This window comes from Kryptolebias marmoratus, linkage group LG22, assembly GCF_001649575.2.
Source record: "Kryptolebias marmoratus isolate JLee-2015 linkage group LG22, ASM164957v2, whole genome shotgun sequence".
Taxonomy (NCBI): Eukaryota; Metazoa; Chordata; class Actinopteri; order Cyprinodontiformes; family Rivulidae; genus Kryptolebias; species Kryptolebias marmoratus.
Window position 1 is genome coordinate 8661122 of NC_051451.1, and position 17179 is coordinate 8678300.

General features: G+C 40.6%; 2 protein-coding genes across 8 annotated transcripts in view; both read right to left on the reverse strand.

Moving 5' to 3' along the window:
* Positions 1-4520, reverse strand: part of LOC108247406 (bone morphogenetic protein receptor type-1A) — a 46709-nt gene extending 42189 nt beyond the window's left edge. For all 4 annotated transcript variants that reach the window (XM_017435512.3, XM_017435509.3, XM_017435510.3 and 1 more), the window contains exon 1: positions 4338-4520. The gene's annotated coding sequence lies outside the window, so the exon portion shown is untranslated. The remainder of the gene's footprint in view (positions 1-4337) is intronic.
* Positions 4521-6267: 1747 nt separating this feature from the next.
* The window catches only part of LOC108247405 (LIM domain-binding protein 3), a 55458-nt gene continuing 44546 nt past the window's right edge, over positions 6268-17179 (reverse strand). For all 4 annotated transcript variants that reach the window (XM_025010421.2, XM_025010419.2, XM_025010420.2 and 1 more), the window contains 6 exons: positions 16971-17158; positions 14742-15129; positions 13616-13796; positions 12368-12488; positions 9888-10003; positions 6268-9786 (listed from right to left, as the gene is read on the reverse strand). In XM_025010421.2, coding sequence (XP_024866189.1) covers positions 9697-9786; positions 9888-10003; positions 12368-12488; positions 13616-13796; positions 14742-15129; positions 16971-17158 — 1084 coding nt within the window. In that variant the 3' untranslated portion in view covers positions 6268-9696. The remainder of the gene's footprint in view (positions 9787-9887; positions 10004-12367; positions 12489-13615; positions 13797-14741; positions 15130-16970; positions 17159-17179) is intronic.

Here is a 17179-nt window from a genome sequence, read left to right on the forward strand (position 1 = left end):
ATTTCTAACACCTCCTCCACCCCCACACATAAGCCTCCTTTCCTCTTCTTATTCTTATAAAAGCTAAAAGAGTTTTTCTTTTAGAGCTAAAATACGGAAAACAGTCTCAAAATTTTAAGACTCAATCTTTAGAAACATATTTCTAGAAAAAAAAAACAGCTGGAAACTTTAACATAAACCTGATTCTTCACCTTATTCTGACAATATTAAAAGTGACTGCGTTTGTAACAAAAGTGAGACAAAAAGCTGCAAATCTGATCTCGTGAAGGAGTTGTTGTGGATAATTTCTTTTTAAAAAAAGCTTTTCCAAAGCTTGGATCAGAGACAGCTCTGCCTTCAGAACAATCAAAAACTGAATGAGCTCTGGCTTGTTTACCAAACAGGTTACAGATATGCACTTTCATGCAATAAAGCCTTAGTAAAAAGGGTTGCGGGTTAAAGAATTTACATGGAGGTGGAAGTATGATGGTCTGGGAGGCTGAGTTGGTGACTTGCACAGAGGGTCTGGTATTCTGAACTGAAGGACATCTCACAGTATGGAGTCAGAAATTTACCTACAGCAGAATAATATCCAAAAACAACCCCCTAGATGGTTTAATGACCATTTAATGACCATGAGCTGACTCACTGAGCTGTGACTGCTGGTGACAAATTGTAAACTACATTAGAGAGGGAATTCCTCCCCCTCCAAAAAACTGAAACATTTGAGGGGGTTCTTCATTTTCTTTGTGTAAGATACAGGAATTTGGACATGTTGAAAAAGAAAGCAGTGCAACAAATTTTCTCTGAAACTAGTCGGCGTTATCGCGGGCACCTGAAACCTGCCTCAGTGTACTTTCTGTGAGTCAGAAGGTGCGAGAAATGAGAGTTACCTTTGTGAGAGGTTGGTGATCTATGAAACCAACTTGTGACCGATTAGAGACAACAATAAGAACCGGATTTTACAGGGCGTCACGTGACTCGAGCCTTCAGCAGGTCAGCCTGGTCCTCATCCAGCAGCTTCTAAACTTCTGCTCTGAGGTCCGTAGCACTCAACGTCTAATGACGAAATGACTGAACGTGTCATGTGGGATTCCAAAAAAAATATATACACACACACATTAAAAAAAAAAAAACAACTTGACTTCAGTTCTAGTTGAAGACATTTTGCTTCCCATCCGGGCAGCTTTCTCAGTTCAAACTAGAGTGTGTGGAGTTCCAAGCTTTGTGTTGCATGGGATGCACAATTATGCAAGCTAAGACTCTTTCTGAAGACACCTCAGGACAGGACAGGACTTAGATGTCTTCGGACAGCCTTGGTGTGATTTCTGAACTGACCGAGGGCGGTTGAAGCAAAGTTACCTGCCTTTGTGGCTCCATAAAGTGATGAAGTGGGAAGATCGATGACGACGCACAACTACTTTGAATTCAGCGTTAAAAAAGAAATTCTGACACATTTAATGCATTCTGCTCCACACCTCTTTCAGTTCTGCAGAGGTTGCTTCATTTCTGAAAGCTCATGTCTGTGCAGGACGGGGACTTACGAATGGCCAGAAGAAGATGGCCCAAAGACAGACCGGTCTGTGGGACCGTTTCGCAGAACCGTTTTGTAAAAGAGCCTCTAGATTCACTCTCCTCGCAGTGGAGAGTTGTCAGGGTCTTTGTTTGTCCGACTCACAAAGGAAATGTTGTGGACGCACATGTGAAAGTGTGCATTCAAGGCAAAACAAATGGGGATCAGGCCAAACGCAGGTCTTAAAGCTGAAATCTGAAAACTCCAGTGTTTAAGATTGTTTTTTCTCGTTTGACAAAAAGGACTTCCTTCAAACCATCTCTCTTCTTGGTCCAAAATCGGAACATTTTGGTCCTCAGAAGAGTGTCGCTTATCCTTGAGGTACAGATGGACAGCTGAGTCTTGTCGTGAAGAGCTGGCTCTCCTGTGTTGAGCCATGCATCTGTGGAGAAACTGTTTGGTTTCTCCAATGTGGAGGTCTGACCGTTCCTTTCTGCACTGAACTGCAGACTCCACACCGCTCAGTGTTTGGGTGTTTTGTCCTCAGGGTGGACCAGCCTCTGTCTGAGAGTCCTGTTGGGTTTGAAACGCACCGAGATGTCGGGTTTGGAAGAAAACCTGCGCGTTTCTCAATTCAGCGCAATTTTAAGTTGAAAATTTGCACAGTCTCCTCACGATTTTGTGTCTCCAACAGCCACAGCCCAGTGAGAAAGTAGCCCAAATCAACAAGACCGTAAACATAAAAAACACAAAATGGCTTCAGGTTTGAACCCCACTTAAGTTATATTTTCTGTAGACAAAAACCCTAATTTGAAATAGAAGACCAAACTAAACCCGGGAGTGAAGCACAACGCTGTAAACGCCGCCAAGTTTCCTTCTGAGGCTTAAAAAAAAAAAAAAAAAACACTCGCAGAAATAAAGATAAAGAGTAAAACGTCCCAGTAGAGTGAAACTGCACCGCATTCATTTATCTTTTTCAAGTCCAGTTCCTAGACAAACGTTATTAAAGCCTAACCATACACAACTAATCCTCCGAGTATCAAGTAACACAACTTGAGATATAAAGAAGTGAAACATCCTCCTCATTCAGAAGTTTAAAAGCATTTAAAATTAATTACAGTCGTAAATCCAAAGCTTTTGACAGCTGACATGATTTATAGCCAGGGCTTCTCTTCAAAAAAGTAAAAAAAAAACATAAACGCAACTCTTCTGTGTTCACACTGTTTCACACACACACAAAATATTCCTGGAAAGCTCAGATTTGACCAATTCAAAGCATTTTACCATCAACAACGACAACAATCGGAACAAAAATCCCCTCCTGATGATCCTCCGATCGATACCATCCAGACAGAAAATGTTGTTTTCATTACAGTTCAGTAAAACCTGCTGTGTCAAATATTATATATTATAATAATATATTATAATACACAAAACATTTAATAAACAGGTTCTTTGGAGCTTTAGTGTCGTTCTCAGATCAGGCTGAGGTTCTGACCAGGGTTTTATTTTCCTACCAAACATCTGTTTTCAGAAATTTAAAAAAATAAAATCAGAGTTTTCAGAGGGTTCAAACATATGGATGCTGGTCCAGGAACATTTGTAGTGTTTGGGAGAACAATCCACGCAGAACCAAACATTTCATCCATATGTGAAGGAGTTAAAGGGAGATCATCTCATAATAAACCAATGACAACATCTGATATAAAAAAGGTTTATACGCCACAACTAACATTTGTTTTTAATAACTACAGCAATAATGTAGTTTATTGCTGCTTTATTTCGTTTTGACACACAAGAATTTAACTCAAGCAACGCCTCATATTTCTGCACATCTTTTAATTTTACAAGACAGATTAAAAGGGTTTGATTTGCGGATTTTCGACAAAATTCATAATCCATTCAGAAGACAGCAGCTAGGAAACATGACCAACCAAATGTTTACCCTGACAAGGCTGCAGATAGTTGAAGTTAGACGTATAAAACATCACACTAAGCCAGCCTGACAGCGTTACTATCCGGACTCCCTTTTCCTGGTGTTCCTGGTGTAATTCCCAGTAAAAACCAGCCGACAGGTCCCGATGGGATGTTTATGTGGGAACAACCAGGTGACGGGAGGAAATGTTTCTAATAAAAACACCAAACAGACCTGGAAACATCCGCACTATCTGTGACCGCCACCGGCAAGTTCAAAGTCAAAATTCAACTCGAAGTTCGTAAAAACAACAACAACAACAAATAAACAAAACAAATAAACTTTTCCGTCCGTCTACGAGCGGAGTTAGCCGGCGATGCTAACCGAGGAATGCGGCTAACAGGCGGTAAACAAACTCCGCAAACTGCCGCAGAGATGGTTCCGATAAACTAACACGGAACTCTTCGCTCCTCCGACTTCGGTTAGTGGGTGTTTTAATGTTTAAGCTTGTAATTTATCATATATATTAAAAAAAAAAAAAACACACACCGAGAACTCGAGCTGCGGTCAAACTGAGGCAAACTTTTTTCCCCCACTCAGGATGCGTCTATATCCTGGCGCCAACGCAAGACACCAAATCTCTTTGCCGGACTCTACTCTGTTAGTAGAGCACTTCTGTCTGCAGTCAAAATGTGTTGGGTTTTTTTTTGTTTAAAGTAGTGTATTAAGAAGTGACTCGCACTGTTCAAAGATAAAACAAATCAGTGACTTTGTGATTAAAATGCAAAGAGCTGCTTTAAATCCGACGCATTCTCGGTGGGCTGCGTGCGCTCCAGCAGATAGACGGCGCTGGAAAGTCGGGTATGGACCCGCAGGCTGCGAGTGAAGTTCTGATTGGGGTAAAATAATTAAAATAAAAATCCGTCTTACCTTTCTCCTCTTTTGATTTGCCTTCCGGGTGTTTGCTCCTCTTCTGAAAGACAACTCAGTCGATCAGATCCAAGCCTGGAAGCAGAGCAGAGCGACAGAAAGCCGTATTTCCCAGTGTTTTTTTTTTCGAGGATATTTCCAGGACCGGACGGCTCCTGCTCGATCACTCACTCTGTGGTTTTTACTGTTGGACTGCGAGAGCTAATTACACAAGATCGTCTACGTCTGGTGTGATAACTCACTCCGAGGGGAAAATCGAACATCTTTACTTCTCCGCTGTGTTTGGGGTTAAACTAAACACTTTAAGGCACCTTACTTATGGTTTAATCACTGCTGAAGGGGTTTTCATTAGCTGAATACATTTAAGGTTGCTGTGCAAAAGCCTTCATGCATAAATAATTTGATTGTATTTTGCTTCCAAAAAGCCAAACTTTTTCCCCTCTCATTCACAAAATACTACATAAATCCTTTACAAAGCCAAATATTAACACAACTTGACAGCTATAAGACTGTTTATTTTCACAAACAAGAATTATTAGCTTAAAAAATGGCATATTTCAGCATGGTGCTCAGTTTCACCTTAAGGAACAAGAAAACATCCACCTGATCGGAAACCTGAGCAAGCGTATGCCAACTTTTCAGCTGAAAACCACCTCGTTGCAGCTGAAATAAGATTTTCTCCTGCCATACTAGAACTGAGCTTAAAGAAATTACAGCAGAGTCTGAAAGTTTGAAAAGTAAGTAGGCTGGATCAGGACTTTTGCACAGTCATGGCACAGTCATACAACATTTACTCCTCTGTTTCATCATTTTATTGTTCATATGAATTTCTGAACAAATAACAAATAAATGATCAAATTATTTTGCAAAACCTAACAGTTTTGAGATAATGAGGTGTAACTTTACAAGCCGGTTGTTAATTTTGAAAGTTTTCTGGGCCGTCAGAGTCTAAAATCCTATGACAAATTATTTAAAAACTTATTTTGTGTTCAAAATTTTAAATATTCACCAACAGTTGTGTCTTTATATCCTTTTTTTCACCTAAAACCTTTAGTCGCTCCAAGCTGTAAAGTTTATTTTCTCTCAAACTGGAATTTAAAATGTCAATATATGATAGTTAAAGTTTAAATTTATTTTTAAATGTATTATGATTTCAACCTTGATTTCTTTTTCTTTATGACAATATATTTTAAATGTTGATGTAAGACGAGCCATTTTCTTGTGTTTGTCACAAAACCATAACAAACCATCATACATCAGTAAATATTTAAGCAAATTTGTGAATTTGATTTGAATTTCTGCTTCCTCCAGTCGACCTGTTTGGTTTCTTGAAAAAGTTGTCAGAGTGAGACCTCCTCAGTTTCTTGTGCTCAGTGCTGCTCAGGGATCTTTTGGTTTCTCTGTCTCCCTCTGGGGGCGATGATCGGAAGAACAAACCCAACACACTGACTGCCACTACCTGTAATTACCGATAATGACAGGAATCATGTGTTTGAGGCCTGGCTGCTGAGTTACAGCTCATGTTGCAACACCTTTGTCAGAGTTACAGACAACCGATGACAAATATTACAAAAATCTGGAATAAAACTGAAAGAGGAACTGCATAAAAGTCACAGCTGGGTTAGGGCACAGTCAGGAAAAACTCCCTTTTCTTTGAAAATGAGAAACATTTCTGCTTTTGCTTTTACACAGAAACAGTGCAGCCATAAAGTCATAAAATATTAACTTTGTTTAAGAGTAATTCGTTGTTTATATACTTATATTCAAAATAGAGACATTTTTCCCTTTATATGTTTATATTTTATCCCCAAAAATTAAGAGTAGTGTTATTTATTATGAAGCCCAATAGACCGAGTATTCTACCTGCATGTTTTCAACTCAGATCAAGCTGTAAAAGTAAAATAAACAGACAAGAAACCTTTACAACAGATGATTTCAAGTGTTTGAGGTGCTCATTTTTATTTAACTTGCATTACAAATCATTCTGCACATGTTCAAAACCTGTGAAACGAATGTAACAGAGCGGCATTCTGAGCTCCTTTCGATGCGTTCTGCTGCTCTTCAGACAGTGAACACTCTTTACAACAAGAAACCGTGGGGTTAGCGCCTCTTCTCACCGTGACACAAACTAATACTGACATGCTGCCACAAACCCTGCCGCGTGCACACATTCACACTCTGGAAAAAAAAACAAAACAACAAAAAACAAACCGTATAAAAGAATACAAAAGAAAAAAATTAAAAACTGTACACAAACCATGTGCCAGTTTGACCGAGAGGAGGATATGTTCAGACTCACAAAAAAAAAAAAAGATTGTAGAGCCATTTTAAAGGCACAATTTGCATTTTCTAACCCGTCACAGAAACTTTGTGATCAGGTCCATCTAAAAACACAAACTGTTTTAGACCCAGAAATGCATTCAGTTCGGTTCTGTTCACACTGAAGAACTTCAGCTTGTTCTGACAGACAGATGGGTTGGCCGGAGTTCCTTAAACGACCCACAGCTGAAATGATTTGGAAACATCCCCAAAAATATTCAGCTGTCAGAAACTGTAGCAAAAATCTGAAACTGGCTGATTTCATCACAAGGCCATGTGTTTGGTTACAAACCAGACCATTTATTTAGGGAGTACGAAACGCCTCTGTAGTGTGTGTTTTAGACCTCACATTTATAAGATGTACACACTATAGTTTCAAAGCTACGGCCCAATGTTTGAACTGAATCTGTCCTTTTATGCAGATGATGCCATCCTATTGCTTTCAGCTGGTGGAGACCAGCAGCATTTGTGGTCAGGAGGAGAATTTGCTTCGACTCCCGTCTGAGGCTGTGAATATGAATCAGGCACTGCAACAGTCTGTGTTGCTTCAAGTGGAGGAGTTCAGAAGCAGGAGTAGGAAGCTGGGACTATGTCTCTGGGAAGGCTTGGTAACTAATCAGGAGAGCTGGGAGAATCAGGAAGCCAAGAGCTCTGGACCCCCATCTTGTCCCAGTTAGGTGTCATCCAGGACAAAATAAACCTAGCAAGCTGGATTTCATTTGTGATCCTTGAAAATATTTAATTTCTCCATTTGAGGACCCTTGGCAGTTAGGAAAGAACTGAGAGAACCGCATTTTCAAGAACAAAAACAAAACTTCAGGTGGTCAGTGCTGCGGTTTCGTGATCTCGAGGCTGAAGGTTCAAGCCCAGGTTGCGTCAGGAAAGACATCCAGCATTCAACAAATGCTAAATCTATTGTGTGAGTTCGCTCGCTGTGGGGCGACCTCTGAAGAAGGGAGCAACAGAAGATTGAGCCCAGTTGCTTTCAAGTCGATATTTTAGCAGCAGTTCATCCTCGGTTCACTAGACGCTGCTAAAACATGCAATAAGTGTTAAAAGAGCACGGAATGGAATCAGTAATCCATCCATCCGTCTTCTGTCACTCATCCAGAACAGAGTTACAGAACCAACGTCCTGAGAAGAGCTCTCCAGACTTCCCTCTCCCAGCTACCTCCTCTGATCACCCACGGGGCTCTGAAGCGTCCTCAGACCAGCTGTGAGACATCATCTCTCCAGCGAGTCCTGAATCGGACCCAAGTCCTCCCAGGAGAACGGGATGTACAGAAAGCATTCTTTCAAGATGCCAAATAACCTCAGCTGGTTGTTTTTTAAAAAAAAAACTTTTAAGAGGAAAGGAGAGTTTTATTTCCCAGAACTAGCGCTAACGATTGTTGCGTTTCCAAACCAAACGCTGGGTTTAATCAACCTTCTGAATCCCGTTCTGCTAAGTGTCTTTTATTTGAAACTGCCTGGTCTCCTGCTCGTTTCTGCTTTCGGCTCCAGCTTCGGCGCCTGCAGCGGATCCTCGGTGAAAACGAGGAACCCTTGCTTTGAAGTTCTGCAGCGTGAACCGAGCTGTCAAACGTTCGAGCTGTGATAAAGCAGAACAATTACAAAAAACTAAGAAACAAAAGTAAAAGATGAAAATAAACAGTCCGGACTTTGTGAAGCCAAAGACTCTCGGTGACGATGAACCAGCTTTTCAACACATGTCCATAAATATGCAGCTGAAGGTTATTTGTAGAAACGTGACTGCAGGTGAGATCTGAGATCTTGTTGTCGTCGTCGTGCAGCAGCTTCACCTGAACAGGTTCACCTGGAGGATCATTGCCTCCACGTGCAGAGAGACGGCAGCAGCCACAAGGTGCAACAACGTCATCGATAATCCAAATGTGACTCTGAGGCAAAACAAACCAACATCCTAAAGATGAATAAGTCCTTTCAGGGGATTTGATGTCTCCTCGGAGCAGATTGCACCGTTCAGGTGGAGCAGCTGCAAGACAGACTTCACCTTCGTCCTGCTCACCAAAAGTCTCCCCGACACAGCTCAGACTCAGAGCAGAACCAGGTCCTGTCAGGACTGACGGTAAACCCCGCTTTAAAGCTCAGGGACAGCCTTGAACAAAACACCTTTCTGCACCTTTAAAGCAAAGCTCTGCGCGTCGGACTGCCGCTTTAAATCGACTCAGTGTGTAGATCTCACAGCAGAGGTGCAGCCTTTGAGTCGTGTTCAAATTTCGTTTAGAAAGCATGAAACAATAAAATGAAAAGGAGGCATTTTAAAATAGCCTAAAGAAGTCAAACAGGGACATCTAAACAGGTCTCTCCGAGAATAAGAGGTGAACTACAAGTAGAAATGAAAACACGTGAAGTTAAAATTAAACAGAGTCGCCACGGAGCTTCTGGAATAAGTTTGGAACAACCTTTGTCATTTAATTATGATCAATTTATTTCTGGGTAAACAAACAAACAAACAAAAAAAAAGAGTGAAATTTGGATTTGAAAACAGGAAAATTAAAGAGGAAAATGGTGAAATGAACGATTCATGCATTAATAAATAATAAAATGGCACTTTAATTTATAAAATGCACCTCTATGTGTTTTATCCACAACAACAACAACAACAAAAAGTAGAAATTAAACATCTAAACGGCATGAAAAAATAGATTTAACACCCTCTTGTTTGAAAGTTTGGTGCGTAATGATCAGACTTTACAAACTGATTATGGTTAAATACTTTGTTTCTGCAGGCTCCACATAAACCCACGTTCTTCTGATTCCAACTGAACACATTTATTTGTTTATTTTTAATTTAAAAAAAGAGAAGAGCACGAGCAATGCCAAGAAACGCTTGCAGTTTGGCTGGTTTGATGAGCAGCACGACTTCCTGTTTGGAAGCAGAATCGTCAGGCAGCGTTGTTCTAAAACACCGGGGTTAATATTAACGCACGAGAAATCCAAAAAGTGGGCTTGCAGGCACGGGGGGGGGGGCTTACGCACTCGTGCGGAAGCTGGCCGACCCCTGCAGCGAGGCGATGGCTCACACGTTGATGGCATGGGCGTGCTTCTTGCACAGGGGCTTGTCTTTCTTCGAGTAGAAGGGCTGACCCTCCAGGTTCACGTGGCAGACCTGCGTGGACAGCAGCCGTGAGGAAACAAACACGCAGCCGAGGTGGATGACGTCCTAACACCGGCCCAAGGCCTCCGCAGAGACCCGAGCGGACCTCTTACCGCGCAGACGAAGCAGGTGTCGTGCCAGGTGTGGCCCAGGGCCTCGATGAACTTGTCCCCGGCTTCCACCGGGAAGTCGCAGCCGTGACACTTGGTGCTGAAGAGAGCGATGTAATCTGACACAAACACAGAGAGCAACTCGTCAGCTGCTCTGCCATAAGAACAACAACAGGCGAAGCCTCTAAAACACACGTGTCAAACTCAAGGCCCGTGGGCCAGATCCGGCCTGTGTTCACATTTTATCCGGCCCCCAAAATAATATTTAAATCCATTAGATCTGCCCCTTCAGTTTGAGTCTTCATCGCTTTGCATTTTACTTAAAAAATCTGAGTCTATTTAGGGAAGTCTCCTCATGACAGTTACTTTGAAGCCAAAAATAGAGATTTAATTTCTCAGTAGTCTTTAATTTTGACGTGGAAAAAGCAACAGAGAGCATCAAACAGGACCCATCAAACCCATGTTGACAAACTGGCAGAAACTGACTCGAGTCTGCTTTAATGTATGTCGCCTGTCTCCGTATTCTCTTCCTGTTTTATATTTAAACGTTAGTAGCTGTATGACCAGATTTTTGTTTATGTTTTAATGGATTGTGATCAAATGTATTGCTATGAAAATTTATATAAAAGAAGTGGATGGAGAGTAGGACATAAGAAATGATGTCTGTTTTTCACCGTTCTAAATTCCATATGTTTTGTCAAAAGGGAACTGGGATTTCTATATGAATAATGAGACATCTCATCTAAAATCAAGGCAAATTCATGTATTTTTTCAATAAATATTGATCAAGATTGGCCCTCAGCTGAGACCATGTTTTTAGTTTTGGCCCCCTTGAGTCACTGAGTTGGACGCCCCTGATCTAAAACAAGATAATTCATTTCTCTTTATTCACCAGCAGCAGCGGCAGGTTTCGTTCCAGAGCTCTGAGGGCTACGTCGCTCTAAAACAGGATCAGTCTGGACTCATCAGACCACAAGGATGCTTTTTGGTTCCTATAAAGTCCAAACTCTACACTCCCTAACAAACTCAAACTTTTTTGTTTGATCATCCCCACTGATAAGTTGTTTTCATGGGGCTGTTTAGTCCCAACAACCCAAGTTCTTTTTATTTTCTAATGCGGACATGTTCTTACTTTCACTGATAAACATCATCATGAGCTCCCCTGCTGGTTTTTATCTCTTTGATTTGACCGAAGACTTCACATTTTTCATGATTATCACCTGCAGTCGAAAGGTGAAGGCATGCAGTAATGTCTATGTAAGTTTGGTTGTTACTAAAATATTACATCTACATCTACAACTGGTTATCCAGTTGTAGACGTAGATTTTAGATGGCTGCCACAGCCAACTGACTGTACAAGAGACTAGTTGGCGACTCAAAATTTGTGCACATTTTCAGATGTAGTCTCACTGGATTTTGAGTGTCCAGGTTTTGAACATCACCGTTTTTTTTTTCATGTGCCCGGCTTGCAAAACTGCACACTTGGGCGTGCACATTAAGTATCTGCGCACCTCCACCCACACCTTACCAACCTTGGCAGTCGCTCCCACATTTCGGATTTAGTGCACTTTTCTTTTTTTCTTATTTATCATTGACGTGGCTTTGAGACTTGGAGATGTTGTCTGTCAGAAAAGGTGTCAAAACCCAACTCTTGTGCTCCCCAGACAGGTAGGAGGCACCTGAGACGACTGACTATTTTGAGAGAAAATCTGTCGCACGGTGTCCGCAAATCAAGCGACAAAACTGCAAGCCTCTGCAACTCAAGCGAGGAGGTTGAGACCCTCTCTCAGTTTCCTCCTTTTAAGACTCCCTCGCAAATGCTGCTCACTAACTAATCAAAATCATTATTTCTCATCATAAGATAATCTTAGTTTTAAACTCGACAGATGGCATCCCTTCAAGAAATGCTAGGCCTTTGACGACTCATGATTTCCTTTCAAAACATATTTCTCTCTCAGAAATGTTGTTCTGGAAAAGGTTATTTTCTGAAACCGGTCGTGGCAGTTCCAGTAAACTTTTGTTGTTTTGTTCGCTCGTTCCAAATCATTAACTTGACTCTTGTTAGACGAGGAAACGCCGCAAGACTTGTCTTCAACATGATGGTTTAAGGAATGAGGAACCGCTCACTGTTTCAGGTCGGGTGAAACGCCTCGTTGCTGCTGGAACACATTAATCACTACGGGACTTTTCTGATCGTTGAATCAGTTCAATCCAGCTCAAGACCTTTTTTTGGGTCTATTTTGCGTATGTTACACACTATATATTCAGCAGTATAAATTCTTTATAAACCACTGAGCATTTTAGAAACATTGATGGGTTTAATGCATGTTTAAGAACATGTCAACTTCTAAAAGGACCAGAAATCAAACCATTTGGATTCCCTGGTTGGAACAATGAGTCCTGAAATCCACTCACTGGGCCCAGTCAGTAGTTTATTTTCAGTATTAATAGAAAAGAACAACCCGGCAACTTGAACTCTGTACCTTTCTCACAGTACGGCTCTCCGTCCTCCATGTGGAAGAGGCTGTTTCCAAAGGGTTTGCCGCAGGCCGCGCACACAAAGCAGGTGGTGTGCCACGTCTGCCGCAGAGCGTGCATCACTTCCTGCAACGCATGGTAACACAACAAACCTTAAATTAATAATTGTTTTAAAATCCATGACAATAAACATCATAATAATTAGAAAACACTGGCATGGGCCTTCTAATGAGCTTCCTAGGAAAACTGTTTTTCTGCAAAAATGTCACAATTTTTGGCATAAATTCACAAAGCTAACAAAGGTGTTCCATCTCTCTAAAACTGATCTTGAAAGTGTCATGATTTCTAGAATTTTTGAGTTTGTTCTTAGCTTTTGTTCTGTTCCTGTCTTTGTTTCACATTTCCCACTTGCCCTCAGTCTGCTCCTGCTTTCCTGTCACGCCCATCTCCACCTGTCTTCAATCCTCGTTACTCACCTGTGCCCACTTCACCTGATTATCCTCAGTGTTTAAAACCCGGTCAATTTCATCACTACTCCGCTGATTCATTGCTCGTTTCCCCCGTTCATGTCACACTCATGTTCTTTGCCTTGTCGTTCCATTAGTTTATGTTTTGTATTTAGTTTCTGTTTGCTGCCACGTCAGCCGTTTTGATTTTGTGTTATTTTTACGTTAATAAATTAGTATTCTTTGAGACAAGTCTGCACTCCGGGTTCACCTCCTTCTCCACGCCGTATGACAGAAAGTCTGGAAAACTACTAATCAAGACCACTTTAATAGATAACAGAAAAGTCTGTTTGCTTAGGAGAAAACTATCCAGAACCGAGAACTGAATCAGGAGTCTGAAACAAAACTGAATCAAAATAGCTTGCAGATATTCTTTAAAAAATCCAAACAGCAAACAGGGAAACATTTATAACTTTCTAAAAACTATCATTGTTTTGCAGAAATAAAAGCATCCTCTAAAAGTGTCTGTCTTCACAACATTTGAGGGCACCGTTTGGACAGCAAAGAATATTTAAAAGCTGCATTATCAGTGAAGTGAACCTTAAGATCTTATTATTTTGTAGGTTGATGTTACAGGTCTTGGATGAATATGTGAGTTTTGTATAAAACGGTAAAAAACTCAACAGAAACATGTACAATCAGACAGAACTGATCTTGTAGGACGTGAAGAAATCTTGACAAGAAGTTGAGTTATTCTGTGTGATTCGTTAAGCGTATCTACAGGGCTGAGCAGGCGCGCCGCCTCACCCCCATGATCTTGGTGTTGCAGCGAGCGCAGGTCGGAGCGAAGAACTCCTCGTAGCAGTTCTCGCAGTAGACGTTGTTCTGCTCCTCCACGAAGCTGACGTCCGCCAGAGAAACATGGCAGTAGTGGCAGTTAAACTCCTCGGGGTGCCAGGACCGTCCGAGGGCCACTAGGAAGGGGCCCCTGTGGACGAAAACAACATGGTCATTCTGCAGGAAGTGACCCAGCTCTGACTTTATCCTGTCTCTTCTGTTTGCATCTTCAGATATATAATGAAAAAACAGGCAATAAGCAACCCCCAAGAAATATAACCATTAATGACTTTTTAACCATGTAGTGTTTCTTTTTTTTTTTTTTTTAAAGAGTTACCTCTATTTGTGTTTGTTTTATGTTAAATTTTTCTCATGTTGCATCTCCCTGGTTGTTTCTTGGACTTTACAGAATGAAAAAGGTCCTACAGAAGACCATATAAAGTAATTATGCAAACGTTTAAAACATTTTTTAAAAACATATTTTAAGTGGAAATGATAGATGTTCTATAAAGACAAATAAATTTGTTAAAAAAGGGCCAAATCAAGGCGGGAAACTTCTGAAAAAATGTGTCTCAGATGACCAAATTGATAGATATATCACATTTATTTGTCAATCCAGATTTACCAAATTTTATTAGTTGTATTAACTGACATTTTCAAAACATATTTTTAGTTCATCTTAAGGTTTAGATTAAAAAATAACATTTTATATTGTTAAACATTCATACCTTAATGAGATCATCGAAAATCATTTTAATAATTCAGACATTCATGAAAACCTCCCTTGAAAAAAAGATCTGTGATGGGATTTGCCTGGTTAAATAAAGGTTAATATTATTATTAATAAAAAATAATAATAATAATAATAATAAAGTCTCCCAAAATAGTTTAAGTGAATGAATAATGAGAAACCTTTACGGAAGTTTGAGTTATTGAAACAGAATTAATGTGCAACTCAAACAATAAAAATATTTTACAACAATATCTTACCTTTGAATGAGGATTACTGTATAAACAGTAAAACTAAATACTTCTAAAAGCTAAAAAAAATTCTATCTAATAGTTGTAAAATGAAACACCAACAAGTGTGAAGTACCTGATGACGCTGTTACACGCCCCACACAGAGGTGTACGACTGCTGGCGGCGAATCTCTCCGCCCTTTGGGCTACGCCCCTCGCTACAGGAGGGAAAGGGGCGGGGCTTGGATTGATAGGGGCAGGACTTGGGGCAGGAGGCCCCGCGGGGGAAGGGTTGGGGATGTATGCCGGTGGGGGAGGGGCAGCTTGGGGCAGCGGCTGCACCTTCATGGAGGTGCTGGTCGTGGTGATCTTACTGGGGTCGAACTTATCAGCGAAGTTGGTGTCGGTCACCCAGGGCGGTCTGTTGGACATGGCAGGACCAGCAAGATGGGGGCCCGGGGCAGCGGCAGCGGCGGCTGGAGGGCGGGGATGGGTCGGGACTGGAGCTGGAGCCGGAGCTGGAACTGATAAAGGAAGGGAAATAAAACTTTTTAAAAATATTATATAATAAAGCAATATGATTCATTTATGATGCAACATGAAGCTTTTTTATACAAACAATAAACTTTGATCCAATGCTAAACTGTATAATAATAATAAATCCAATATTTTTTTGTGTGATATTTACCAATACTTTGTGATGCAATTTAAGTCTTTAAACAATGAATTTTTATGGTAAAATTGAACTATGATGCAAAACTTGATGGTATGACACTTTTCCATACAATGCTTTACAATTTGTGAGTCTGTATCGCAATACAAAGTAATGATAAAAATTTTGCATGATATTGTAGTGGTTATCACTTTTGCCTCACACTCACACGGTTCGAAACTGGTTGGAAACACCAATTTTTGTTGAACCCACCCTTGGCTCACTTCCGGTCCTTTTATCCCAGAGGACGGAGAACTCAGACAATTTACCCTTTAAAGCATGATGCTACAAAAGATCTAGAGTTGAACTCTTTATTCTTAATAAGGCAGAAAATTATTACAAGGCCAGTGCTGGGGCTTCTGTCTACAACATCTTATGGATGAAGCACAGAGAAGCCTGGAACAAAGGAATCGTCGACTCTTATAGACCCTAGACGCCGCCCGACACAGAGGGCCGCAGGGCCACCGAATCCTGATATTAATAATCGTACTACGTGTCGCCAAAAACCGTCTTTAACTGGTTCAAGCAAGTGATCCTGTGGGTGTAAGGCTGTCTTTATGCATGCAGCAGCCATCAGTAAACTGATCACGATATGGCAGGCCTTGACACAGCCGATAAAGACGGCTGAGCAACAGGTTTTCCTCTGTGCCTTTATAATACTTACCTCTTTTTAGGACCTATCTAACACTACAATACTTACAAAACATTATAGGAGTGTTACCCTTAATTGATTCCCATAAAACGTACTTTACTGCTGCACATTAAAATATTATTTTTTCTAATGTGTTTGGCTGTAATTAGTTATTCCATGCCTAAAAGAAAGTTCATGTAACATCATGATTGTGCGCAGGGGAGGAGGTGGGACTTAAAGCTCCACATCCCTAGTGGGCAGACTCTGGTTCCAAAAACACAACAAGGCAGTTTCTGTAAAATGGTTCCTACTGTCTTCAGTTCCCAACAACAAGAGAAGGCAGGGACATTTAGTCCAGTATTATTATGTCTATGTGGTTCACCAGGAATGCTAAACTTTTTCACACAGCTGATCTGAAACAAACCAGTCTTCAAACTCCAACATTTCATCTGAACTAACTATTCTTGCTTTGCTTTGGCATAGAGTGCTTTAAATAGGATCCTTTTGCTCCTTTTCTCTCATAGCAGTTAAGGAAAATGTATTAAAAAGATACGAGTGCCCTTTTCTAGACAGAAGTGGTGATTATCTGTGACTAAGATATTTTTTGTCTTATTGCCTGTATCTGCCACAGATGTCTGTACCATGACTTACAATACAAACCCCCTAATACTCAACAGTACTTTACAATACACTTTACGTCATTATGTCTTTCTTTATGATGCAATAAAAACTATAATACTAAAGTTAATGGTTTTATACAATATAATTCCATATTGTAAGACAAAGTATGGTACATTGCTTAATATATTTTACTATTTATTGATTTACAATACATAATTATGTCCAACGTTTTATAGTATGATCATTTACAATACAGCATAGTACTTCACTATATATATATATATATATTCAATTCTGACATAAAAATTTAAATATATCGGAATTACCAACAACAGGAAGTAGAAAGTAACAACTTAAATTAAGTGAAATAAATAAAAATAAAATTAAAAACAGTGCCTCACCTGGCTGGGAGGGGTAGATGCAGGCGGTGCTGACAACTTTAGGAGGACCAGATCCAACTGGTATCTGAATGGAGCTCTGCTGAGTGGGCGGGGCTTGATGTGTGGGTGGTTGCTGGTACTGCTGTGGGATTGGCTGGTAGTGCTGTGGGGGTGGAGCCTGATGCATAGGTGGGGGTGGTCCATATGGGCTGGAAAGGGACAGAAATGTA